This window comes from Doryrhamphus excisus, chromosome 3 (genome assembly GCF_030265055.1).
Source record: "Doryrhamphus excisus isolate RoL2022-K1 chromosome 3, RoL_Dexc_1.0, whole genome shotgun sequence".
Taxonomy (NCBI): Eukaryota; Metazoa; Chordata; class Actinopteri; order Syngnathiformes; family Syngnathidae; genus Doryrhamphus; species Doryrhamphus excisus.
The window spans coordinates 5,529,051-5,556,579 of NC_080468.1; the positions used below are offsets into that span (position 1 = coordinate 5,529,051).

The window sequence follows — 27,529 nt, forward strand, 5'->3', positions numbered from 1 at the left end:
TGTCTAGACTATTCAACACACACTCTCCCTTGTGTCAAAAAATGTTAATTGTCATGATTGTTCTCAATCACACTGACATAACTTCCATAGAGGAAGCAGAGTCTGAGGACACATATACGGACAGTTCCATCACTGTGGCTGATGTATCTGGGGTAGTCAAAATGCTCCTCAGTGGCAAAGCTCTGGGGGTGGACGAGTTTCGCCTGGAATTCTTCAAGGCTCTGGATGTTGAGGGACTGTCTTGGCTGACACATCTCTTCAACATTGCGTGGAAGTCAGGAAAAGTACCTTTTGGATTGGCAGACCGGGGTGGTGGTCCCCCTCTTTAAGAAGGGTGACCAGAGGGTTTGTTCCAACTATAGGGGGATCACACTACTCAGCCTCCCTGGGAAAGAGCTGAGGCAAAGCGCTCAATTTACCGGTCGATCTATGTTCCCACCCTCACCTATGGTCATGAGCTTTGGGTCATGACCGAAATAATGGGATCGCGGATACAATCGGCTGAAATGAGTTTCCTCCGTAGGGTGGCTGGACTCACCCTAAATTATATGGTGAGGAGCTCGGTCATCCGGGAGGGGCTCAGAGTAGAACCGCTTCTCCTCCACATCGAGAGGAGCCAGTTGAGGTGGCTCGGGCATCTAGTCCAGATGCATCTCGGACACCTCCCTGGTAAGGTGTTCCAGGTATGCCCAGTCGGGAAAAGGCCCCAGGGCAGACCTAGGACACGCTGGAGGGATTATGTCTCACAGCTTGCCTGGGAATGCCTTGGTGTCCTCCCGGTGGAGCTGGAGGAGGTGGCTGGGGACCGGGAAGTCTGGGCTTCCCTACTGAGACTGCTGCCCCCACAACCCTGATATGACCCTTTTTGGATGAGAAGCTTCAAAGAAGGAAAAATATGGAGATAGCCCTAAAAGTATTTTTGTTTGCTTTTGTACACATGACGTTTACATCTTGGGAACATACCTGTGCCTTTCAAACCAAATTAAAGGTCCAAACAGAAACATTACAGTCCAGAAATTTGCCTACATAAAGCGAAAATATAAGAAAATAGTCCCATCCATCCTCTGGGTATACAAGTGGACTCGTAGCAACTTATCTCTAAGGTGTTTGATTTGGAATTCGGAATTGGAATGGAATGGAACTCGGAATTCCAAGTCAAAAGATGAAGACTAGTGAGTATACAATAAAGTGCTGCGGTGTTGTCGACATATTGTACAAAGAATAATAGCAATGATTTTTCCCTTTCCCGTTTACAGTTCTGGCCCTTTGTCACAGTTGAATTCTTCTTCCCACCGCTCCTCTGCCATCGAATATTCCGCAGAGTAGCAAAAGAAGCCATCGGGAGACCTCTGACGTGACCTGGTCTAGGTCGGGCTTCATGTTTACCTCGCACCCGCTTGTGTGGCCGGAGCAGTTTGTGAAGTGGGTGGGCACTGTTACTGCCGCCGCTGCTGCTGAGATGAACTCACAAAGTGCACACTGTCCAGACAGTCCAGTACACACCTAGTCCCACCCCCCCAACTTCTAACTTCCATCTAACTCCTGTACTCTTCCCTTACTCCTCACTTTTTCAATCGCAACAGCTCAAGGACGTCTGGAGACGCTGTCTTCTTGGGTCTTCCTGCCTCGCAGCCGCCATGTTCCGTAGTGGCAACAGCAGTTGTACCTGCAGGATCCTGCTCCTGGTTCTCCTTGGCCTCTTGGTGGTCTTTGTGCACTCAGGTAAACCCTCCAGTTTGTCTTAGCCATCCACACATTATCCTTTGAAGCAGATTATCTCTTTGAATTCCATGCTTTCTTTAAGTTGGGCAGGCATGAAAGGTGCGTTTGTGTCATACATACATACACTCGTAGTGTGTGTGTGTGTGGGGGGGGGGGGATAAATGATGTACTTGTTGAATCTGTGAAAGCTGCTCTTTTACTGTCACGGAGGCTCACTTTTGGAATGGAGCACAAGCAACAAGAACAGTTTAATTTGAGAGCGATGCGAGTAGGAGACAGACTGCTGGAGTCAAAGGTCACGAGAGACATGGGAAAATGTACATTATGTGAGACTAGCTTTGTGGATTGGACCTTGACTAAGCAACATATAGAGCTTTTTGGGGAGGTGTTTGTTTTAGTCTGTTTTTTTTCACACACATCTGTTTGTGCGCTTTGTCACATCTCTGTCTGGTGTGAAGTCCTCACTGAACAACCTTTTTGTGTTCTCTTTTAACATCAGTCCATCAGCTTTTTATGGGGGTGTATGTCTTTTGATGTCACATTCAGCCATACCAGATAGGTTGTTCCTTTGGTGGGAACCGAAAGACAAAAGAGTTTGACACTCACTCATTAGTCAACCTTATTTTAGGCAGTTTCCATTCAAGTTTTCGGTTTTCCAGTTGTTTCCCTAATAGAAATTGTATATTCTGATCACAATAATTGTAGTTAAATTTAAATTTTTTCCAATTAATATCCAGTTTTTGGAGTTCCTTTTTCATTGCAATTTACTGTTCTTACAATCAACAAAAATAAAAGGTATTAATTATTATTAAGTTTCCTCCTCACTGTATGAGCAGAGATTCAGGCACAATTGTTAGAATTTTCTGTTTATATTGCCATATTGTTGTCCTGGAAAATGGCCCAAAATAGACTTAATTAAATAATTAGTCTTTTTGTGCCTAAAATATTTATCAAAAATTGAATTTGAAACAAAAGAATATATCCAGTGTTTGAACATGCGGTAGCTAATTTGTTGTATGTATAAATATACAGTATATATATATATTTGTATTATTTGTTCCATTTTCTTCCATACAAGCACAGATTCAAGCACAATGCTTTAATGACTTTGAATCTATTTTTTTCACAAAAGTTATGGTTCTCTTGGCACACGTTTATCCGAGCGAATGAATTATATTACAATAAATGCTTTTTTATTGCAGTTAATTGGCTTCATATGGTGATAAGTGAATTTTCGTGAAGTTGGATCCCTTCTTTATAAATGGAAAATTGTTATACTTAAATCATAGAAAACTTATTTAAGACCTTCTAAATACAGGTTTTAACATTATTAGAGCCCTCTATACATGAAATAACAGTCCTCTATGCTCTTAATACACAACATAATAGATATAATTAGAAAAGGTAAGCCATATCATGATTTGGATAAGTCTTCTTAATGGCTAGTGTTTGTATTCATTATGCTTGAAAATGTTTCATTTAAGCAAAAAATATGTACAATTTACTTAAATGTTTTTTTTTTTTTACTAACAATCCATATTAAAGTACAAAACAGCATAATTTCTTAATATATTTTTGAAAAACTAAGTGAGAAACCGCAAAATTAAAACTGCAATGTAGCGAGGGACAAATTGTAGAGCACATTATTTTTCTGCCATATTTTTGTCTTAAAAATATATATATAATAATAAAAGCACATTTCCAGATTTATTTATAAATTATCATATATTTTATTTTATTTAGACCTTGTGCAACAGTCATGATTTAGTTTCGTATTTCTTATTTTTTGCCTTCTTTCAAAGAGAAGAAATACATAGAAAATGTGCAATTTCTAGATTGTCACATAAATGTCATTGTTTATTTATGCAAGTGAAAGTGCAACAGGCCCATTTTATTCATGTTATATTTCTATATCATTATATATTTCAGAAAAATTCTATTTAGTTACTATGTATTTTTTTTATACATGTATGCAGATGTGCAACAGACCCAGCCCTCCAAAAACAACAATGTAGTATGTTCTTTTGACATGGTTTTTTTGTCCCCCCCAAAATTGATATATATATACATATGCATAGTTAGCTGTTGAGCGGTATATGTAGCATAGACAAGTTGATATATTAAAAAAATTTGCTGTGTAGCTGGTCATGAGAACATCTTTGTTTCCTCCTGAACGGACAAACTCTCCTGACAGAAACCTTACGTTGTGATGTGTTGACCTCTCCAGTAGAAGCAGCCTTTAGCAAACTATTTCATAAACAAGTTTGTTTAACAAACAGAACCTGGCCGGTGTCTGGTTTGGGGCCGGGCCGGTTGTTACCGGTTGCAGGGCCGCCACTCTCAACGGGAGCGCACAAGCTACCTTTGTGCTCTTCGCCTAAAGGCCTCATTGATGGCGCTTCTGGCCCGAGGCCCGGGCCTCCAAAACCTTCAGTCCGTTATGGGGACAGGAAGCTTGTAGGTCAACACGGCACCATCAAAATACTCTGCATCAGAGGTACACGTCTCAGCCTAAAAGGCGTGGATTTGTGCGGCATTACATGCAATCAAACTGGTAAAAGCAGGAAAAAGAGACAAAACAGGAGTTCAGTGAGGGCGTCCAAGACCACTAAGTCAATATATTCAATAAGTAAACATATTTGGATGCTTTTGTTGCCGCGTGTGAATGGATGGACTTGTTACTGTTTTTTTTTAATGCTATACTAACATTTTACACTACGCACTAGTTAGTAGTCAGTGATGTGTTTACAGGACAGAACCAACAGATGGCGCTTGGGTGCCTTAAAACAGTAGCTCCTCAACTGGTTTGGTTGAGACCCATCACCACCCCCCCACCAATGACAAGGCCTGTTTGCAACATTTATGCAGCTGCCTACTCTCTTTATACTCTCTATTATTATGGCTAAAGAGCCATCAAGGAATCGTTATTTAATTACATTAAAATGGGTGTTAACTGTTTTTTGAGTTAAGATTTATTGTAATTTGTAATATTTATAGTACTTTCGTATGACTGAAATATTCTATTGAAGATAACATCTTGTTTCATGTAAAAGTAAAAAACACAGAAATGAGTGGGATCGTGTATCAGAAATAAAGTTGAATTGTGATTTAAATTAATTTTGAGTTGTAAAACTGTAAAAAAAAAAAAAAAAAAAAAAAAAAAATATATATATATATATATATATATATATTTAGGAATTATCTGTTATTACAATAACCTTGAAATAATTAATTGGAATGGTACATAAAAACAACTTATTTGTAAATAAAAGGAATTATTAGTAGTTGGTATAATACCACTATACAACTGAATAAAAGACATTGGCGAATTAATATATATGACTGTAAATGTAAAGAAAAGAAACGCTATCTACAATAGTATCTATATAGTATTTGGTTAATCAGGAACAATTAATTACTTTAAATTGTGTATTTTGTGCATTTTGGCTTTGTAAACTGTAAAAAATGAATTATTTGATGAAATTATGAAAATATTATGTTAGGCTTTCAAAGTTAATACAATAAATGCGCAAAATTTTACTATTGGCATATCTTGACAAACATTAGATTGGTTTAATAAGATTTCACTTCAAAAGTTTATACAGTATGAGAGTGGACCTACTGAGGGAGCTTTTAAGAGTCCAGATTGCTGGTCTACCAAGGCATCCTCATGCTCAAGTCTTTAAGTGTTAAGTATTGACAGAGAAGGGCCCGTCAAACACATTTTTAAATCTGATGGCTGCTTTTCATGCCCTGCAGAGACGGGTGCAGACCCACCCAGAGACAACCAGGACACCATGTCCGGCGAGACCCCCGCTGACATCGCCACCACCACTGCATCCACTGCTAGGGAGCCGCTTCATCACATGACTGAGCAGACCTTCACTTTTGACTACGAGGATGCCACGCACACCCTAGCTGTGGAGGAGGAGGATGGTAAAATGGCTTTTTGACCCCCATGTGCAACATACATCATAGTCATATACAGTGGTTTGCCAAAGGACTTTTTCCTGATCTGTTATTTTTTTTTGCATGATTGTCACTAGGGATGTTCCGATCAGAGTTTTATGGTGACTATACCGATCCCAATCATCCATGAGTGAAATCGGCCGATGCCAAAACCGATCACATAGATGAAGTGTACATGCGTAAATGTACTACTGGCTATATTAGGGGTCACCAAGGTTTTTACACACACACACACACGCCAGACATCCTTGTCCTGGATGTTGAAGCGGGGGCGTGAGCTGATTATGCGTTATGAAGCAAGTATTGGTCGATATCGATACATTGCTTTTTCACTGATATCGGCCAATACCGATTGGTTGCGGATTGATCGGAGCATCCCTAATTGTCACACACACACATGGATCATCGAACACATGTAAATATTAGTCAATGACCATCTGAATTGAACACAAAATGCATTTTTTAAATGAAACTTAAGGGAGAAAAAAATCCAAACGTAAACACATTATTAAAATATGTCATCTATACTATAGAATTTCTTTACAGTAAGTATAAATCTTGACTGTAATTGAACTAAATTGTTAAATTTCCTTGTCACTTTCCTATGCATTTACAATTGGCCAAGAGTACATTTGGAATACAGGCTGTGAACAAATGTATTTTATTAAATTATTACATTTAATCTTTTTGGACATGTGGAGATATGTAATGTACTCCAGTGTACCTTGTATGTATGTATGTTTAAAATGATGTCATTACCATGACAATTACCATCATAGAACAGTGGTGAGCCTTCCGAGGAATGGCCAATCAACCAAAATGGCCCAAGAGCGCAGGAATGGCTCATCCAAGAGGTCACAAAAGACCCCACCACAACATCCAAAGAACTGCAGGCAGTGGTTGCCTCAGTTAAGGTCAGTGTTCATGACTCCATCATAAAAAAAAGTCACTGGGCAAAAATGGCCTGCATTGCAGTTTCAAGACCGCTGAACAAAAAGAACATGAAGGCTCGTCTCAGAGTGATACACCCAATTATTAGGTTTAGGGGGCAAGAACTTTTTCTCACAGGGTCATGCAGGTTTGGATTTCTTTACTCTATATTGTCATTGACTCAAATTGACATTTGTTTGGTGATCTGAAACAAGTGACAAACTTGTGAAAAACTAAGAAATCATGAAGGTGGCAAACACTTTCATAACTGTTTGTGTTTGTGTGTGTGTGTGTGTGTAGGGGTCCTGGGGCCGGGGGCCATCACAGCTATCGTCATAGCTGTCTTCCTGGGAGCATCCGTCCTCTTGGCACTAATCGTCATCACACTCAGGAAGTTCACAGCATCCTAGAGTGTTTTTGTTGCAGAGTGTGTCTGAGTGCGTGAGAATGTGTGTGTGTTTTGTTTCTTCAGGACGAAATGGTGCTGTGGTCCCCCTAACTGAGGAATGTCAAAAATATGTCCACATTTTCCATGTTAACACTTGCCGGGTCCCACTTTTGATCTCTTAAAAACTGGCTGGTTCTTCCAGTGGAAAATGCTTATTATGTCTTTAAATATAATATATGTTTGTACACCATTACCACCAGAGGACAAACTTAACAGTAATTCCTGCTTCTTCCTACTTTTTTTTTAATCCCCAGACATGTTGAAGTGTAAAGGTGTATTCCTCAATATAACCTGTTAAGCATAGCAGAAACAATAGTGTGTTTTTGTTTAATTTACAGTAATGGAAATATGTTTGGTGTTGGTGGGTATTTAGGAATGTATTATGTGTTTACCATCACATCTGCATGTTGACATCATTATGTCCACCTATTTTGTATTGTAAATAGATTTGCAGTCAATAAATGAAATCCAAACAGAAAATGCAGACATGTTTTTGTGTGTGCTATAAAAACAAAGTAAACAAATATAAGATTCACAGAAAGATTTACAGTAAAATAATGCAAACTTACTTGTACATCCGGGAACTTTGTAATTTTGTCCATCATCCACAATCTTTGTGTGACTGCACGTAATGGGAAACTTATTCCGCCGAGAAAAACTATTAAAAGCTCCAACAACACACTATTTCATACAATGTAACGAGCAAGTGAACCAAGCTACAGCGACATTATTAACATTTGTTTCCCAGGTTGAACTACTTTACTGGTGCCGAGATACCTTGGCACACCACACCGGCTAGCGACTAGCTTCACTGCGCTGCTAAAAAGGTAAGGCTACATACAGTACTGGAGCTGCCACTGCAGCTTTTTATTTTTGAAATTGTAGGCGTTAGTTTCTGTGTTGTCATATGAAATCAATGCCCCCAGGAAGGAAGTTCTGGTAATGCTTACATGGACCAAAATACATAAAGTATTACATGTCACTACATGGTCACAGCATGTACATAAAACCTTGTTGGTTTTTGCTGACGTTTTAATTGCCGTCTTTGTAGGCGGCATAGCTACATCCCATTGCGTGCAGTAATGAGCTATTTCTTTTTATCTCTATATCAGAACACAAAGAAACACAGTTTCAACCGTTTTTCAGCCACGGCGCGTTTTTTTACATTGGAACTCTCGCGGCACACCACAAACCACCTCACGTGCAAAATGTAAGTCTATTGGAGGAACGAGGTAATCGGCTACGTGTTGCCACACGGACGAGTATTACATTACTCTGCCAGTCTTTACACCACGACACTCGACAATGGCATAATATTTGAAGAAAGTGATTAATAAATGGTAATTTTAAAAAAGGATGTTCGATAAGTACTCACGGCACACCTGACGGTTTCTCACGGTACACTATAGTGTGTGAGATTTGAGATTTTTAAGTGCAATTTACCTTTAATGTGAGAAAGAACGAGACGACTGACTCGCACGGAGTTTTAAAAAAAAGGTGAAAAAACGTCATTCTTGAAATTTGTCAAATCAATTAATTCTGTCTGATAATGCATAACATGAACTTTAATTTGATGCCTCACTGACTTCTCTACCCCAAATATTAAAGACATTTGAGCAGATTTTATACAGGAAAATAGTGCCTTTGTTCCCAATTTCTTAAACGGGACTACCGTACTACAAAATATATAACTGTGAAAATATGTTTATAAAATCAACAGAGTAGTCATTTCATAGATTAAGAACGAAAACGTTTGCGTTGGCCGGGAATCGAACCCGGGTCAACTGCTTGGAAGGCAGCTATGCTCACCACTATACCACCAACGCATATAGAAATTCATGGAGAACTCGACTTATGAATGCTTTCCCTCTTGACCCCTCTGGTACCTTTGCAATGCAATATTCCAATAGTATAAAAAAACAGCAAAGATACCCTCCTGCCAAACGAGATCCAATCCAATCCACTTTATTTATATAGCACATTTTATAAACAGAGTTTCCAAAGTGCTGCACAGACTAGTAAAAATAAAAAGTAATAATCCAAAACTAAAAGAGCATTTAAGAAATAAAATAATAAAATAGATATTAAAATATTAAAAACAAGAAACAAAGCAATACAAGTATAAAAAATAGAACCAATTACAATAAAAATGAAGAACTAAAAGACACAGGACCATACGACTCACTCTGACTTAAAAGCCAGAGAATAAAAGTGGGTTTTAAGACGAGACTTAAAGCTTTCGATATTGGGGGCCTTTTTTTACTTGGGAGGGCAGAGAGTTCCATAGTTTGGGGCAGACCAAAGAAAAGGCTCGGTCCCCCCTGGTCTTAAGTCTCGTCTTGGGCACCACAAGTTGGAGCTGGCCCTGAATCCTAACTCTTTGTACCACACAGTTCTTGAAATAAAAAGTAGGCCTTTAGTGGTGACCCCTAGGGGTCAGAAAATGTTCTACACCCTCTGAAAAATACATTGCTGGCATCATCTGATTATCACAATATATAAACATACTGAGCTGATACATACCTGATACACACCTGATGCAACTTAAAACAAATTCCAAGTTTACTCAATTAATTTGTCTATTAATTAATTTGAGCACTGCAGCCACATACATGGAGGTTTGTGCATCGTACAAATATGAATACCATGTGTGCAAGAAATGAATGAAGACACCGTGTCTCTTACAACCCTCCGACATCTCACATCTCACCCCCCACCATTCGAGAGGCACTGCTTCAACACATGCACTCACGGGATACATTAGGTGCACCTGCACTATCAAAAGAAAATTCAATAATTGCATTATGTGTCATCTGCACGTTCAAAAGTTTTAGCAGACACGTGAACGGCTTTCAATTCAACTGTGTACATAAAAGACATCACACCACCATTTTTCACCCCTGATACTTGGAAAAAAGCTTAATGCACCAGGCACCATCTGATATCACTGCTAGGATGAACATTAAGGCTTTCCATGTGACTTAGGCACACACATTCAAAGTAAAACCTGTGCACATTTCTATGTCTTTCTGTGTACATTTCAATGAAGCTCAGAAATTAGGCAATTCCAAAGTGTGCAGCAACACAGCAACGGCGCCCTTGCTGCCGAGTGGAGTCTAACTATGGTATGTGATTTTGGGTCTTTATGCGCTATGACGCCTTGCCCGACACACAAGCTGACTAATGGGCATGGACAGCATGTTCTCGGGAGAATCGTTTCACTCCTTCGCTAGTTACATGACATTCTGAGCAAGACGCATGTATCACAGCCACCCCCGGGACCTGCCAGGGTTTCACAACAGCTCGTCTATAAACGCATGTCGATAAGTGTTAAACTGGAGGGGAGTGCAACTGAGAGGCCCACAAGGCTCTGCTGTTAAGTTATGCTTCATGTTAACATTGTATCCTGTTTACATTTATTACACTTTCCAGTGCATACAGGCATCATTTGCACTCTGGGAGAAGAAAATAGCAGATGGATGCAAAACATGACCTATCTATCATATCCAAAAATGTACCTTAATGCTCTCTGTACACTGTCCTCCATAGAGGATGTAGAGGCATCAGGGATGTTCTACTAAATTGGGCCAGAAGTCTCCCTCCATTATAAATGTTTTTTTAGGGCCCAGGCACAGAGTAATTCATTTTCATTTCACACGTTAACATGCCAATCAGACATGACATTGCTACTATGAATGATAATACAGTAATACGGAAGTAGGACTCCATATTTAGTGCTTTACACACACTACAAACCTTGCAATTCCAGGTGTTCCCAGCGTCATTGAGTGACGTGGTGATTTTTCCATTTTGGCACATGGTCGATATATTTAGTTATTCGCAGTAAGCATTAACCTGACCAGAAGGCAGAGCCTGGACACGTATCTCCCTTGCTTGCCTTACAGCACCTCGTATTCCTGACAAAGAACGCATGGGTGTCCAAAGTGTAGTGCAACAAGAATAATTGCAGAAATAAAATGTTTAAAAACCCAGCAAAAGTGGGAAAATAAAGCAAAAAGGCATATTATAACAAGGAAAAGCTAAGATATTGATGGAAATGTGTCAGCGATCAGACAGAACGAGGACCACACGAGCGTCACAGTTCAAGATGTTTATTGAAGCTCCAGCAGAGATCAGGAACGAGTCTTTATTCGGCAGAGGCACGGGCAGGGGTCAGGCGGAGATCGGGGTCAGGGCAGGTCAGGTCGTTGTGGCAGGTGGTCAGGACAAGGCAAAGGTACCGGCAGGGGTCAGGCGGAGATCGTGGTCAGGGCAGGTCAGGTTCTGGTTCTGGAGTCAGAGTCGAGCTGTGGGCTGAAACAGAGAGCAGAGCTTCGTGCAGGCTTGCAGGTGTGCAGAGTGTGTGTTGGAGGGAGCTGGGTGTGGGGTTGGCTGGCCAGGCAAAACAGAGGGAGAGACTCACCAGGAGGAAAATAGCATGGGGAGAATGGATCATGACAGAACCCCCCCCCTCAAGGGACGGCTCCTGAAGTCCCCAAAGCTGGTGGTGCGCTAGAATTCCTCTGACAGGTCAGAGTCGGCTGCAGACTATTGGGGTTCAGGTGGTCTTGGCTGGGTGGCCTGGCGAGGTGGGCGGCCCCGTCGAACGGCAGGCTGGTCAGGATGCTGCTGATGGAATTCTCTAATGAGAGTTCGGTCCAGGATCCTGTTCGATGGCACCCAGCTCCTCTCCTCTGGACCGTAGCCCTCCCAATCGACGAGGTAGTGAATGCCTCGACCCCATCGTCTGGAGCGGAGCAAGCGCCGGACGGTGTAGACAGGATCTCCATTGATGAGACGAGGAGGAGGGGGAGCAGGTGTCGGGCGGACCAGTGGACTCTCCTGGAAAGGTTTCACTTTAGAAACATGGAAAGTTGGGTGTACCTTCATGGATCGGGGAAGTTGAAGTCGGACTGCCGATGGACTGATGACCCTTTGGATGGGGAAGGGACCAAGGTAGCGAGGAGCCAGCTTCTTCGACTCCACCCGAAGAGGCAGATCCTTGGCCATCAGCCACACCTTCTGGCCAACCCGGTATGTTGGTGCTGGGGCTCTCCTGCGGTTGGCACTGGTGGTATAGCTGGTGACCGACTTGAGGAGTGTAGCACGGGCTCGGGACCAGGTTCGGCGGCATCTGCGTGCATTGGCCTGGGCAGATGGACAGGTGGCCTCTTCTTCCTGACTGGAAAACACAGGTGGCTGGTAGCCATAGACACACATGAAGGGTGACATGCCAGTAGCAGAAGAGATGAGGGAGTTATGGGCATATTCGATCCACGTCAACTGTTGTGTCCAGGCTTGAGGTTTGCGAGAGGCCATGCACCTCAGTGCTTTTCCTAGCTCCTGATTAGCTCTCTCAGATTGGCCGTTAGATTGGGGGTGGAAACCAGAGGTTAGGCTCACAGTAGCTCCTAGGAGATGGCAGAACTCCTTCCAGAAAGTGGAGGTGAATTGTGGCCCTCGGTCTGAGACAACGTCTCTTGGCAATCCATGAATGCGAAAAACATGGTCGATGACCAACTGTGCAGTCTCTTTGGCAGATGGTAATTTAGGTAGCGGAATGAAATGTGCCATTTTACTGAATCTGTCAACAACCGTAAGGATGACTGTCATACCGTTAGATGCAGGCAGGCCTGTGACAAAATCCAAAGAGACATGGGACCAGGGACGAGTGGGCACAGGCAGAGGCTGGAGTAGTCCGGCAGGAGGCTGGTTGGTGGACTTGTTTTGGTTGCAGGTTGGACACGCTCGCACAAATTCCTTGACATCCCTCTTCATAGAAGGCCACCAGAAGCGCTGAGCGAGGAGATGGTTGGTGCGAGCGGAGCCAGGGTGGCAGGCAAAACGGGAGTCATGACCCCATTGTATGACCTGGGATCGAAGATTCTCCGGGACAAAGAGCAGGCCGTCAGGGCACGCACTAGGACCGGGCTGATCCTGGAGGGCCCGTCGAACCTGTTCCTCCACCTCCCAGGTCAGGACTGCTACCATGCAGGGATCAGGCAGGATTGGGGCAGGCTCTGTGGAATGTGTGTCGTCAATCTGGAACTGGCGGGAAAGAGCATCTGGCTTGGTGTTACGTGAACCAGGACGATATGACAGAGTGAAGTTAAAACGGGTGAAGAATAAAGCCCAGCGGGACTGCCTTGGGTTCAGGCGTTTAGCAGAGCGGATGTACTCCAGATTTTTGTGATCGGTCCATACCAGGAACGGGACTGTGGTTCCCTCCAGCCAGTGGCGCCACTCCTCCAAGGCTAGCTTGACCGCTAGCAGCTCGCGGTTGCCAATGTCATAATTGCGTTCTGCAGGGGACAGTCGACGGGAAAAGAACGCACAAGGATGTAATTTATTGTCCTCACCTGCCCGTTGAGAGAGGACAGCCCCGACTCCTACATCAGACGCATCCACCTCCACGACGAATTGTCGGTCAGCATCCGGCATCTGGAGGATGGGAGCTGAGGTGAACCGGTCCTTCAGGGTGGCAAAGGCCTTGTCAGCCTCTGGGGTCCAAGCGAAGGGCTGCTTGGTACTGGTCAGCGCAGTCAAAGGAGCAGCGACTGTGCTGTAGTTCCGGATGAATCTCCGATAGAAGTTGGCGAACCCCAGAAACTGCTGCAACTTCTTTCTGTTCTCCGGAACAGGCCAGTCTGCCACCGCCGAGACCTTCGCTGGGTCCATCTGGATACTGCCATCTGCCACGATGAACCCCAGGAAGGTTGCTGACTTAACGTGAAACTCGCATTTCTCCGCCTTGACATAGAGGGAGTTCTCCAGGAGGCGGCGGAGGACCCGCTGGACATGGCAGATGTGTTCGGACATATCCTTGGAAAAAATCAAAATATCATCCAGGTAAACGAAAACAAACTTATTCAGCATGTCTCGCAACACGTCATTCACCAGGGCCTGGAACACAGCTGGAGCGTTGGTGAGGCCAAATGGCATGACCAGGTACTCATAGTGGCCGGATGGGGTGTTGAAGGCCGTCTTCCATTCATCCCCCTCTCGGACTCGGACAAGGTGGTAGGCGTTCCTGAGATCCAATTTTGTGAAGATGGTGGCTCCCTGGAGTAGCTCAAAAGCAGAGGTCAAAAGAGGCAAAGGGTACCGGTTCTTGACTGTGATGTCATTCAGTCCACGGTAATCGATGCAGGGTCGAAGTGAGCCATCTTTCTTCCCCACGAAGAAGAATCCGGCACCGGCTGGAGAGGAAGAAGGGCGAATGATCCCAGCGGACAAGGAGTTACTAATGTAATCGTCCATAGCCTTTCGTTCAGGGGCAGACAAAGAGTACAGACGGCCCTTGGGTGGGGTGGTACCTGGGAGGAGGTCAATGGAACAGTCATAGGGACGGTGTGGTGGCAGGGACATGGCTTTGGATTTGTTAAAAACCTCGCGTAGGTCGTGATAGCACTCAGGAACGTTAGAAACGTCAATAGCGGAAGCAGGTGGGACTGGGCAGCGGTGCAGAGAGGCAGAGTGTAAACAGGTCTGATAGCATCTCTCACCCCATTCCTTGATGGTTCCAGAGACCCAATCAAGGTGTGGATTGTGCAGGCGGAGCCAAGGGGAGCCTAGGATGAGAGGTTGATTAGGTGAGCGAAGTAGGTGGAAGCTGATTGTCTCACGGTGGTTGCCTGAGATCATCATGGAAATGGGTGAGGTGATACTGGTGATGGTGCCCAGAAGATGGCCATCCAGAGCGCGGACGGGAATGGGTTCGGGTAAGGGGCGACTCTCAACTCCCAACTGGCAAGCTAAATCAGTGTCCATCAGGTTAGCTTCAGCACCAGAGTCTATCAGAGCGGACAGGGTGTTGGTTACATTGGGAGAGTGAAGAGAAACTTTGAAAAGAGGTTTACTGAAGTTGGAGGATTGCAGGTTTGTTGGGCTCAGCCGGACCCCTCCTACTTCCGGTGAGCCCCGTCTTTTACTGGACAAGTGGCGACACGATGCCCTTCTCCTCCGCAGTACAGGCACAGGTTGAATTCGAAGCGATGTTGGCGCTCTTCGGGAGAGAGCGAGGCACGACCGATCTCCATGGGTTCAACGTGATCAGCAGACGCAGAGGTTGAGTGCGTGGTCAGAGATCGGCGATCACGAAGAGTCTGGCGCCCCCTCTCTTGACGGCGGGTCTGGATCCTGCGGTCAATGCGGACAGCTAGGGCGATTGCTTCATCCAGGGTGGAAGGTCGATCATGGGAAACCAGCTCGTCCTTCAAGTAGTCTGCCAGGCTATGGAGGAAGACATCCACCAAGGCCTCCATATTCCAAGAACTGCGTCTCGCCAGGGTTCGGAAGTCGATTGAGTAGTCTGCCACTGACCTTCGACCTTGACGGATCGTCATCAGAGCCTGTGATGCTTCATCTGTAGACGATCCCAAGTCAAAGACCTTCAGCATCTCCTCAGCGAACAGGTTGAAGGAAGAGCACACAGCTGTCTGGCGTTCAAATTCAGCCGTTCCCCAGAGTCGTGCACGGCCAGTCAGATGGGTGATTGCAAAACCCACCCTCGCTCCCTCCGTAGCGAAGGTTCTAGGTTGCAGAGCAAACTGTAGTCGACAGCTGGTAAGGAATGCCCGAACCTGTGCAGGATCACCATCAAAGCGTTCAGGGTTGCCGACCTTGGGTTCTGGAGCAGTGGTGGTGAAGAAGGGAACAGAATCAGACATGTTCGGATCAGACTGATGTGGGGTAGGTGCAGCGGGCGGTGGCTGGTTGGAGAGCAGATTAGCGATCTCAGCCAATTGCTGTTGCTGTTGCTGAATCTGCTGCTGTTGTTGCTGGCTGAGCTGAAGCAGAGAGGACATGTCAGCAGCCATGCGGCTCACCTTTCCCTCAGTGGATTCCAGGCGTTGCATAGCGGAGGGTGTTTCGGGTCCTCTGCTGGGAGAACTGCGCGCTGGGTCCATGTTGGTCGGATCGTACTGTCAGCGATCAGACAGAACGAGGACCACACGAGCGTCACAGTTCAAGATGTTTATTGAAGCTCCAGCAGAGATCAGGAACGAGTCTTTATTCGGCAGAGGCACGGGCAGGGGTCAGGCGGAGATCGGGGTCAGGGCAGGTCAGGTCGTTGTGGCAGGTGGTCAGGACAAGGCAAAGGTACCGGCAGGGGTCAGGCGGAGATCGTGGTCAGGGCAGGTCAGGTTCTGGTTCTGGAGTCAGAGTCGAGCTGTGGGCTGAAACAGAGAGCAGAGCTTCGTGCAGGCTTGCAGGTGTGCAGAGTGTGTGTTGGAGGGAGCTGGGTGTGGGGTTGGCTGGCCAGGCAAAACAGAGGGAGAGACTCACCAGGAGGAAAATAGCATGGGGAGAATGGATCATGACAGAAATGTATGACTTTTCTTTTAGTAGAAGTTGTTTTTTATTATAAATATCAAAGGACAGCTGGGCAGCTGTGCTGTAAATAGTAGATACGACAAAACAGTGAGCTGGCATTGTTCAACTACAAGCTAGAACTATTAATGCTGATATCCCTATGGAAAAGCCAGCATTTTAAGAAATGCTGCACATGTTTGACAATTTAGCATCTATTTGTGGAACAATAAAATACACCTGCATTGTACTGTGACTCAATGAAATAAATAGTCTACTGTAAATTATCTTTTTTTTCTACCAGTTTTGCAGTATCATTTAATATTTTGCACAATATTTTTGTTGTTACCCAGCCGACACCCACCTTCCAATCATCTCTATATCATCCCTACATCTGTGCAAGTGTGTTTAGTTGATGTCAGGTGGATTATTAAATGACCTCGGAGCAAATCACAGCCTTTTTACCTCAACATAACGACTCAGCACAATAGCCTTCTTTGTTGCCGGCCCGACCCACTTACACAGAGAAATACAGACTTTTTAACAGGAACATTTGCCAAGTAAGCCTCGGACAATCACCTGAGATGTTGTCATGGTTACCCTCGATTTAGAGCCATCATCGTGCATTGACCATGTGTGTCGGGGTTGTTGTAACAAGTGTGACACATGTAGCGACATAAACATGAATACTCTATGTCATCTCGAGATGCTCAGTTTTGGCTTTTTTGACTATAGCTGATATTCATCCAGCTCTCCAATACCAATATTGGCAGCAGGTGTCACTAAAACTAATGTCATGTATAGCGAGCACATTATGCCTTTTTTTATTGTGATGATACTGGATGCATTTCACAAATATTTCACAAATATTGCTGTGCAGAATAAGGCAAACACTGCAATATGCAATACAAGTTATAGAAAAAGTGCCAAAATGTTAATGCAATTCTTCCTCAGGTGGGATAGTAGAGCTGCAACAATGAATCAATGGCTCATCGATTACCCAATTAATCGACAACTATTTTGGTAATCAGTTTTTTATGTAAATATGTAAATTTCATCTGATGTCATTTTCTCAAATGTGGATATTTTCAATGTCTTTTGTCATTCATGAAAGGCGACCTAATTTAGGAATGTACTGCAAAAACATGAGTGAAAGATCATATAAATGCCAAAAGACTGCTGATTTTAAGGCCCTGGCTATCTCCTGCACACCCAAATTTTGAACTTTTTGATGAAATGTACTTATGATGGCTTGTTTAATATAAATTGAACTTAACCTCTACTCTTCAAACAGCAACTCCAGACCAACAACACTGACTGAAACAAATGAACCCCAGTGGTTCCATCATCTCATCATATCCTGTTCTCACTGTCCTAATTCAGAAACCATTATGATGATTACACCAAGAAGAAGTCAGGACATGATGCAAGCTACTTAGTCGCCTGCAACATGTGAATCACACGTGTGTACACAAGCAACATTGACTGAATCCACCCTGCAGAGAATCAGAATGAGATTTAAATTCCGCACATCACAGGAAGAGCGGCTGGTGCAAGGGAAATGGAATAGCGAAGAATACTGTGGCCTGGCAAAATTGGTGATACGCTGAGAAGCCGAACAACGCCTGGCTGAGCTGCAGGTTGTTGGCGACAGGAGCCACAGTGGTGTGTTGTGTTTAAACAACAACATATGGCTGTGGACACATTTGCACCAGATTCAATTTGAAACCTCGCAACCCAACTTGTTATAGAAGAGAATAATTATTATTAGTCCCTCAGTGCGGACATAATAATTACAATATCAGTATGTACTGTACATACCGTACATCAGGCTATGAATAATGAGCAGCAGCAGTGTACTTGGTAACTGTACACAAATTATAAATCAAATATATGCATGTAAATGGATACTGTGATGCAGGTAACTGTACACAAATTATAAATACAACATATGCATGTAAATCGGGGGTCTCAAACACGCGGCCCGTGGGCCAAATGTGGCCCGCAGGACACTAGTTTGAGGCCCCCGCCTTGATATGAAAGTTTAATGTTAGTGCGGCCTACGCAAGTTTGATATGGATGCTGTATGGTATCATGTACCCAGAAAAAATTATTACGTTTGATTAATGTTCATGTTAAAGGTTAAATAACTGTTAATAGTTATCCTCCCTATCCGTGTGGAAGTGGTAAGTTTTTGGCTATTTAAGTTTAAAGGAAATAACTTGAAGGCTACCGTTTAGGTCGCTATCTCTCTAGTTTGCGAGTTAGCATGTGTCTCAAGACCCTGCAGTTGCGCAATATGTTGTAAATAAAAAGAGTATAAATGTGACTATAGTCGTGTTTTGTCATGTCAAAAATAAAAATTAAGATATTTGAGAACAGTGGAATGTTTTATCAGAGCTTTTATTGTAGCTTTTATTGTAGCTTTTTATTGCGTTTTTTTTTTTTTTTTGAAAACCTGATGCGGCCCAGCCTTGCCCAGACCCTAGCTCCAGTGGCCCCCAGGTAAATTGAGTTTGAGACCCCTGATAATGGATACTGTGATGCAGATGTGAATGGCAGCTGTACAATAGAAAACAAATATTGTATTTTCCAGAAGTTGCACTTTTTTAATTGTTTGCCTGGTCCTGGGACTTATACTCCAGAGCGACTTATTCATGTCACATTAACACATGCCTATGCAACTTATGTATGTTTTTTTCTTCTTCATTATGCATTTATGTCAGGCTGCTCAGTACTATATATTTAGGTGTGAAATAAAATAACAATAACAATTGTCATCATAGAAAAAAAACTACAGTCAGTCTACAGTTATGAGTGAATAAAAAGTAAAAAGAAAAAGCTAATTAAGTACTGTGTTTACATAAAAAAATAAAGGCACAATAAATATCACAACGGAAATGCAAGCTGCACAAACAAAGTTGAAGATAGTTTTGTAAATACTACAAAAAGCTGATAAAATACTGATTATCAATATGTCTGACAGTAACCTTATTGTTAAAGGCGGGGTTTTCGATACTGCTTAATGGAGGGGCCATGTGTACTTGTAGTGGCCGTGGAGTGGAATTTCCGTGTGTTCCGCTTTAAAACACGTCATCACGCACATCCAGCGGTTGGCAGATTAGGGAGGGAAGATGCTCCGATCATGGGCCACACATAGGAGCCCTTCCCATCCGCCAAATGCTCCGAGATGATGCCCACATCCACTCGCGTGAAGACAGTCCATCACTGGCCGGTTGACGGCTCGCTGCATGACCGCTGATTGAAGGCTGTGTCATGACATGCGCCCTCTGGGCTGCACAGCTGACAAAAAGACAAGACTCGGAGCCACGTCTGCCGAATTTATTCATCGAATGCATTCAAGGATGCATTTTGGGACTGTATCGAGAAAGCATGGCTGAGCAATGGAGGAGAACATCATATACAGTCGACGTAAAAGGTGAGCAGATGTTGTCTGATGTTCACATATGCTGCAAAAAGATGTTCATTTTGTTTTGCTAAATTAAATGTATGATGTAAAGCGAGGCCAGGCTAATTGGTTTTAGCTGAAACACACCTTCCTCTGTGCAGTGGAGTGCAGGTAAATTATGAAAAGCCATAATGATACACTTGGGATGATAGGAATGATGCAATGAAGAAGTAGATCCAACATATACAGTTTTTTCCTGTCATGTCAATTTTTTTTTTGCATATATTTGACATTTTATTAGGAATATCATTGTGGTTGTGAGCTTCATGTAAATAGTTAATTTTTCTAGATTAATTAAAATGAATGAATTAATTAAAATCACACAGCTTTAAACATATTCCCTGTCTATAAATAAACACAACATGTCACCAATACATTGTTGTCTCCGGTAGATTACTTTTAGTGCATTGTCATCTAATAACATATCATATAGCATATAATAATATTTTTTTAATTTTTATTTTCATGTCATGTCAATTTCAAATAACCAGCAATATACACAAGTAAAAATTGTAGAAAAACAGTACGTGGGGCGGCCATCTGTCTCAACAAGTGGAGCTGAGAAAGACAGAGATGGATGCAATGTATGCAATTATAATATCAAGCGGCGTTTACTCCTGCCTGCTATTTCCCATTGCAATGCATGACATTTATTTATTCTTTTTCCCCCCCGAGAGGCAATGGTAGCACCCCTCGGTCAGCTATATGGAGAGCATGTGCTGCCCATTCAACAAAGCCCCCCCCCCTCTCGGCCTCACCAGTTTGATCCAATGGTAGGCAGAGCGTTACAATTTGGAGCTGCCACCAAATGACACCGCTCAGCATGACTTATTTACACCTTGTCAAGTACTGTTAACGTGTAGTGTATGACAATAGTATGCGTAACACCACGTCGTGCACCCGTGAAGCGGTCGTGGCATTATTTGGTACTCTGTTTGCAAGAGACCTATTAGATACTGAACTCCGAAGATGAAGGTAAGTCTGTGTTTTCTTGCAGCTGCAGATAGAGAATGCGCAGAGAGCAGAATGGAGGCAATAAACTAGAGACACAGTGGGAGAGGGAAATGCTGACTAGAAGACATCGCTTTGGGTATTATGACCACTTATAAACAGAAAATGTACGGTAAATGACAAAAACAACCAAATGTACAGTGTTGTGAAAAAGATTTCTTATTTTTGTGCATGTTTATCACACTTAAATGTTTCAGATCATCAAGCAAATTTAAATATTAGTTGATGACAACTGAACACAAAATGCAGTTTTAAATCGAACCTTCAAAACCTTTTTCACTAGTTACACAGGTGCTCCTAAATGAAAATCTCCCTAGTACTATTATATATGACTAGTATTTACTCAGTATCCATCTGATAACATAGCTAGTTAGCGCTACGTCAACAACAACCTCAGCCACACAAGCTAGCTTGTCATCGAGCATGAACACAAGAGTTGCGTATGTGAACAAAGAAACGTTTTATGTACTTATAGATTTATATACAGATGCCAAAATTTTACCAACTTGAATAACTGTTTGGGCCACCCTTAGCAGCAACAACTGCAATCAAGTGTTTGAGATAACTTGCAATGTATACAGGGCTGTGGAGGAATTTTGACGGACTCATCTTTGCAGAATTGTTGTAATTCAGCCCCATTGGAGGGTTTTCCAGCATGAACTGCCTTTTTCGGATGATGCCACAGCATCTCAATAGGATTCAGGTCAGGACTCCAAAGTCTTCATTTTGTTTTCCTGTTTGTTTTCTACAGATGGTCGGACATTCTATGTCAGGATTTTTTGGTAAAGAGCAGAATTCATTGTTCCATTTATCACAGCAACTCTTCCAGGTCCTGAAGCAGCAAAACAGCCTCAGACCATCACACTACCACCACCATATTTCACTGTTGGTATAATGTTATTTCTCTGAAATGTTGTGTTACTTTAATGCCAGAAGTAAAGTTAAACTTTATTTTCTGCTCTTGGGGATCATCAAGACTAGCCTTAATGTTCTTTTTGTTCAACAGTAGTTTTCGTCTTGGAACTTTGCCATGCAGGTCATTTCCACCCATTCTCTTTCTTACGGTGGAGTAATGAACACTGATGTTAACTGAGACAAGTGAGGCCTGTAGTTCTTTGGTTGTTGTTGTGGGGCCTTTTGTGACCTCTCGGAGGAGTCGTTACTGTGCTTTTGGTATAAATATGGGAAGGTTCTTCACATGTTTTGACTCTTTTTGGCTCTCGCTGTGGTTCTCTGGAGTCCCAATGCTTAGAAATGGCTATATTACCCTTTCCAGACTGACAGATTTCAATTAAGTATGTTATGTTTTAATTGGTGGGACAATTATTTTCTCCTTTTACAGTAAAGTTTCATACAAAAACTGCATTTTTGTTCCTTTCTGTTGTCATTGGCTAATATTTAAATTTGTGTGATGATCTGAAACAAGTGTGACAAACATGCAAAAAGAAGAGAAAAGAAATGAGGAAAGGGGAAAACACCTTTTAACACCGCTGTATAATAAAAATGGTCTTAAGTCAGTTGAAAGTGATTTTTATGTTTATTTATGTTATGTTATTTTTGTGTCGAGTTGAGATTGATGTGTGCCTGTGTTGTATTTTCCAGATATATTTGTTGGGTCATGGTAAAGACTTGGCAGTGAAACAGAGAAGTTAATAGTAGAAGCCAGGAAGTGACACCATGGTCATCACTGACAGGAACACAGGCAGCTCCCTGCCCAAGAAGGAGCCACAAAAGGACAATAAAAGGCGAGTGTCTCGTCCTCACGGCCTGCCTTCTCCAGCACTGTGTTGCGCCTGCGGTCTGTGCATCATGCTGGCCGGACTCAACATCACCCTGGTGGGAGTGTTCGCTTTCAGAACCCTGGTGCCTTCTGCCAACCCTTCCATCGTCATCGGACCCATCCTGCTCCTTGTGGCCTTTTCTTTTTTCGGCGCCTGTTGCGTATGCAGCCGCCTCCCTCCTCCTCACAGCTCACGCAGCTCCAAAGTGGGCAGGCGGGGTATGAGCCTGATGGGGAACGGCGGGCTAGCCGGAGGGGCGGCCTTCGAGATAGAGACCAGCGAGCACACGCTGCAGGATACGACAGCTGTGCAGCTCAGCCCCACGTCGTCCCCCAGGTCGTCTCGGGGGTCAAGCCCTGAAAAAGAGGCTCCCGATGGGACGTGCAAGCTCTTCACTATGGATACCAATGGCTCATCTTCCCTTTCCACCAGCGCTGTCTACTCAGCCTCCACCATCCCCGGAGGGGAGGTGAAGCTGAACCTGCCACGGGAAGAAGTGGTCACCTCGTCAGAGCTCTAGCAGTGTACATACTGTAACTTTGTGCTTTGCGGGTTTACTGACTCTCGTTTTGTCTTTTTTTTCGTAGTAGGGATGGGCATAATAAACAAATAGTTAATTAATGCCATCTTGAAGCAACTGAGGCAACATAGAGTGCACGACTTTGCTCCAATCAGCATTAATATAAAATCCATCCATCCATTTTCTATACCGCTTATCCTCAGAAGGGTCAAAGGCATGCTGGAGCCTATCCCAGCTGTCTTGGGGCAAGGGGCGGGGTACATCCTGGACTGGTCGCCAGCCAATCACAGGGCACATATAGACAAACAACCATTCACACTCACATTCATACCTAGTATGAACAATTTTGAGTCGCCAATTAACCTAGCATGTTTTTGGAATGTGGGAGGAAACAGGAGTATTCGGAGAAAACCGAAAATCATACTGAAAGAAGAATTATTTTAAAAAATCGTATTTTCTGCCACATCAAATTCATATAAAATTATATATTTTTCAAAAACAGATGAAGCTACCAATGGTCTAGTGCTCATCCCTGCTACTTAGTGTCATGTTCTGCTTGTCAATCTGTCTAAAATGTGCTTCTATTTTCCATGTACTTTGCAGCCAGCTCGTCAGCAGCATGCAAAGTATTCCTAGTGTTTACGTACGCTTTTGTAAATCCAGTACTGGAGCATTTTTTTGCTTTGAACGTGCGTCTGAAGAAACAAACAGCCGCTCTGTCTGTCAGTCTATTTTTGTTGGGTGGAGGTGATTGCTTCTGAATTGCTAAAAGACAGGAGGTCAGAGGTGAGAGGTGAAACGTTGAGTTGGATTAGTTTTGACATTTGGCATTTTCTAAGGTCGTGGGGGGAGGGACAACAACGTTACAATGCGATATTCTCTCATCTGAGGATAAATGTACTTAAAGCAGTGTATTCCATTTAAAGCCACTTATAGGACATAACTGTTCAGTGAGTGTTGCCTTATGGAAGTGTGTTTTGATAATGACCGCCACATAAACTGTGTATGTTTCAACAAGGAGTGAGCATTGGCCTTAATATGAACTGTATACACTGTCACTTATTTCTTTTTAAAGAGGTGAAATCATGAACCTCACACCAAAATCTACACAACACGATAAAAAAGTTATTTCTTCTTCAAGAAATAACTTTGAGACATGTGACGTCTTCTCGTCACACTTGACTGCCCAGAGACCTTTAAAGCTTGATTTCCTGTGAAAGCAATGTTGCCTTAGATTGAGATATCAGGATTAAACTACAGAGGGCTATTTTACAGCAAAAGGGCACACTAGTATTTCTTCAGAAAGCCTTTTTTTATGTTGCATCTTTGAGATGTATGTACACTGGCTACAACGATAGATAAACCCGCACAAACTCACAAAACTTGCACTCTGCAAATTACAGCCACAAAAATAAACATTGCTGAAGTATTACCTGTGTGATTAGATTGTGCAGGTGTACCTAATGAAGTGTCCAGTGCAGTAGACCTGCAGCAATGTATATGTACCAGCATTGTCAGTAACCTTTGTGACCGAGAGTTTCTCTGCTGAAGTCAGTGTTCTTGCATGTTCACATTTTTGTGGAACACTCAAAATACAAACCAAGGTATGTCCATTTTACAGCAAATGTGTTTGAATGTCATCACTTTTGGCCAATTGTATTGTAAATGACTTAATTAAAATGCTTTGGGAGTATAGTTACCTATTTTTGGTGACGCTGTTGTGGAGTCTGTTCCGTCATGAAATAAATGAATACACTGGATTTATTGTGTTGTCATTTTATTACAATATTATTATTATGTAATTTATAAAAATAATGATAAACAGAGACAGATGCCTTGTTTTAATTTGGGGTCTGCATCCTACTGGGCCAGTAGCCTACCCGGTCTTGAAGGCTAGACTTTCGGAGGCTTCCTCCAGCCGCAAATCAGCCTGGTGAATTCAGACGGTCTAGCCTTCCTCACACTTCCTGGTTGTGTCACGTGGTCTCATGTTTACCCTGACGTCATGATAGAAAATCTGCCTTAAATCGCAACAGTAAAGTAACAAAAGCATCCTTATAGTATGCATCTACAGATTTATCTGCAGTTCACAGCTAAACTCGATATATTAAACAATAGTAATATTCATAGCTCCTTTTTCACAATGGAGAAGTAGGACACATTTGTCGGCCGCATTTGGAGGAGCCTTTGCGCAGCATGATGACGTCATGTTGCCGACAAATGCACACTTTTAGGATACATAACCCGAATTCAAATGCAGCCATAGTCTACTTATATCTAGTTGTATTGGTTTCTACCACTGGAGGTCGCTGAAGCTGCAATGACTTGCAATGAATCTTTAAATGTAGTTATTCAATTCCCAGTCAGTCACCACCGCTCAGTTCTAAAACGATGGGACGAAACAGAAACTACTGCAGCAGTTCATATAATGACTGATGTGAGTTTGAGGAAAATTGTAAACGACAGTTGTGTTGGTATTTTATTTGTTGCAATAAGCAGAAGAAGGAGTGTTTGTCAGCCATTTCACCAGGTGTGTTTTCATTTGTTTTGTTATCTTGGGTGCTTGTGTTAGACATTCATAATAACCAGGATGCTTGAACGAATCTCTTTCCATTTCCACAGTGAATGTCTGGGGGGACATTATCATTTTTTTTTCCACATAAAAAAATATTTTAACAAATCCAAAGAGTTTGAAGCAGCAGATGGTGGCTTGAGGCTGGTTATTAGATGAGCCAGGTGGGAAACACAGCCAAGACACTGAGCCTGTCGAATACAGGCATTGAATTTACTTTGTATATATTTATAATGTGTCACATGTTACCCATTGACATCCTGGTCATCCTGCGGTCATTTCAATTTTTTGAGTTTTTCCTTGCCCGGTTGGGAGTTCAGATCAGATCGTTGATTGTTGATTGTTGACTGTTGCCAGCTTGTAAAGCCCTTTGAGCAGCATATAATTGGATTCTTTAGGATTAATCTTGACTGGGACAATGAATATTTTGCATACATAACCATCCTCCGTCATATTTTGCTGCTTCCAGGGTAATGTAGACTTACACACTTTGACTGCTGTCAAACACGTGGACTACATCACCCCACATATTGGGCCTGATAGCCTTGACCGGGCTGTAAAAGCTCATAAAGCATATTAAATGTTTAGTCAGCTGCAGGCGAAAAAGGTAATGTCAAACCATATATGGAAACTGTGACCTCTCTTTCTCCAAGCTATGATTGTGTAAATGTTCTCCTCACAGTGCGTTTTTAATGTCCACTTTAAAGGAAAACTGCACTTTTTAAAAAAAATATACTTGTATAATTTTTTAATTTTAATTATACCCATCATTCACAATGTGAAACATGAAAACACATTTCTTTTCTTGATGAGGTAGCTAACAATGCACGTCATGAGACTTAGTAATACTTAACATAACTGACAAGCTACAGCAATATTGTTACTGTAGAAAAACTATATACAGTATTTATCTGGCGGAGTAACACAATGCTTTGCTTGTCAGTCACAGATGGAAGCGTGGATGCCTATCTCTCAATTTTGTTACGAAGACACAACAAGATGCTTGTTTTCCTGTCAGCATTTTTCACCTGAGGACTGGAGCACACATCTCGTGCTGGAAGACGCAGACATCCCGATGAGAGCGGACATTGTAAGTGTTTTTACTGTATCTATCCTGCTGTTGTTGACGGAAGTAGTCTAAGCTATCTGGGCGATGTGAAATCAATGCGCCTAGGAAAGAAGTTTTGGTAATGTTTTACATCATCAAAATACAGCAATGTACTTGTCACAGCTTGAACGAGTTCAAAAGAGCGCGTTCTTTCTAAGAACACTGAATTGAACGCAAAGTAATGTAAATAAAGAATATGAATGTGAGAATTGGCACCACTGTTTACCTGACGAGAGATATTTGCACTCCAAATACAAAGTACAAACATCACTGGCCCCATATCACTGGAGTGCAAATATCACTGCCTCCATCTTACCAGTGGCTGACACATTATGTACTCGACTCGCTTCACACCGCATTACCCACGAAGCACTGCGCACACTAACATTTGTTATGTTAGTGTAATTCTTAAAGGGAACCGATGATGCTCATTTTCAACGCTTTGTATTGAGTTGTGGACTCTATAGAGCAGCTACACACGATAAGCTTTCGATACCTTCCAGATTCTGCACCTCTTCATGCAATATTTCAACTGACTGCTTCTGACACAAATGGTATGTTTACTTAGGTCCACATTTACTAATTGATTTCTTTACATGAAATAATACTAGAATTTGTTGTTGTTTTTGTTTGTAGAGTGTGCAGAAATAAACATGCTAAAATGCATATTGTCAATATTGTTCTACA

General features: G+C 42.7%; 2 protein-coding genes and 1 non-coding gene across 3 annotated transcripts; 2 read left to right on the forward strand and 1 right to left on the reverse strand.

Annotated features, from left to right (window-relative positions):
- The first annotated feature begins 29 nt into the window (after window positions 1-29).
- snorc (secondary ossification center associated regulator of chondrocyte maturation) lies at window positions 30-7,549 on the forward strand. Its single transcript, XM_058068149.1, has 3 exons — window positions 30-1,722; window positions 5,482-5,658; window positions 6,922-7,549. Exons 1-3 carry the CDS (start codon window positions 1,638-1,640, stop codon window positions 7,029-7,031), a joined length of 372 nt encoding a protein of 123 aa, XP_057924132.1. The 5' UTR covers window positions 30-1,637; the 3' UTR covers window positions 7,032-7,549.
- A 1,274-nt stretch (window positions 7,550-8,823) lies between these two features.
- trnag-ucc (transfer RNA glycine (anticodon UCC)) lies at window positions 8,824-8,895 on the reverse strand. The gene has a single exon. It is a non-coding gene; the product is annotated as a tRNA-Gly (tRNA).
- Window positions 8,896-19,501: 10,606 nt separating this feature from the next.
- Window positions 19,502-24,909, forward strand: tmem275a (transmembrane protein 275a). The gene is made up of 2 exons (XM_058067634.1): window positions 19,502-19,820; window positions 22,464-24,909. Exon 2 carries the CDS (start codon window positions 22,539-22,541, stop codon window positions 23,160-23,162), a length of 624 nt encoding a protein of 207 aa, XP_057923617.1. The 5' UTR covers window positions 19,502-19,820; window positions 22,464-22,538; the 3' UTR covers window positions 23,163-24,909.
- Window positions 24,910-27,529: the final 2,620 nt, after the last annotated feature.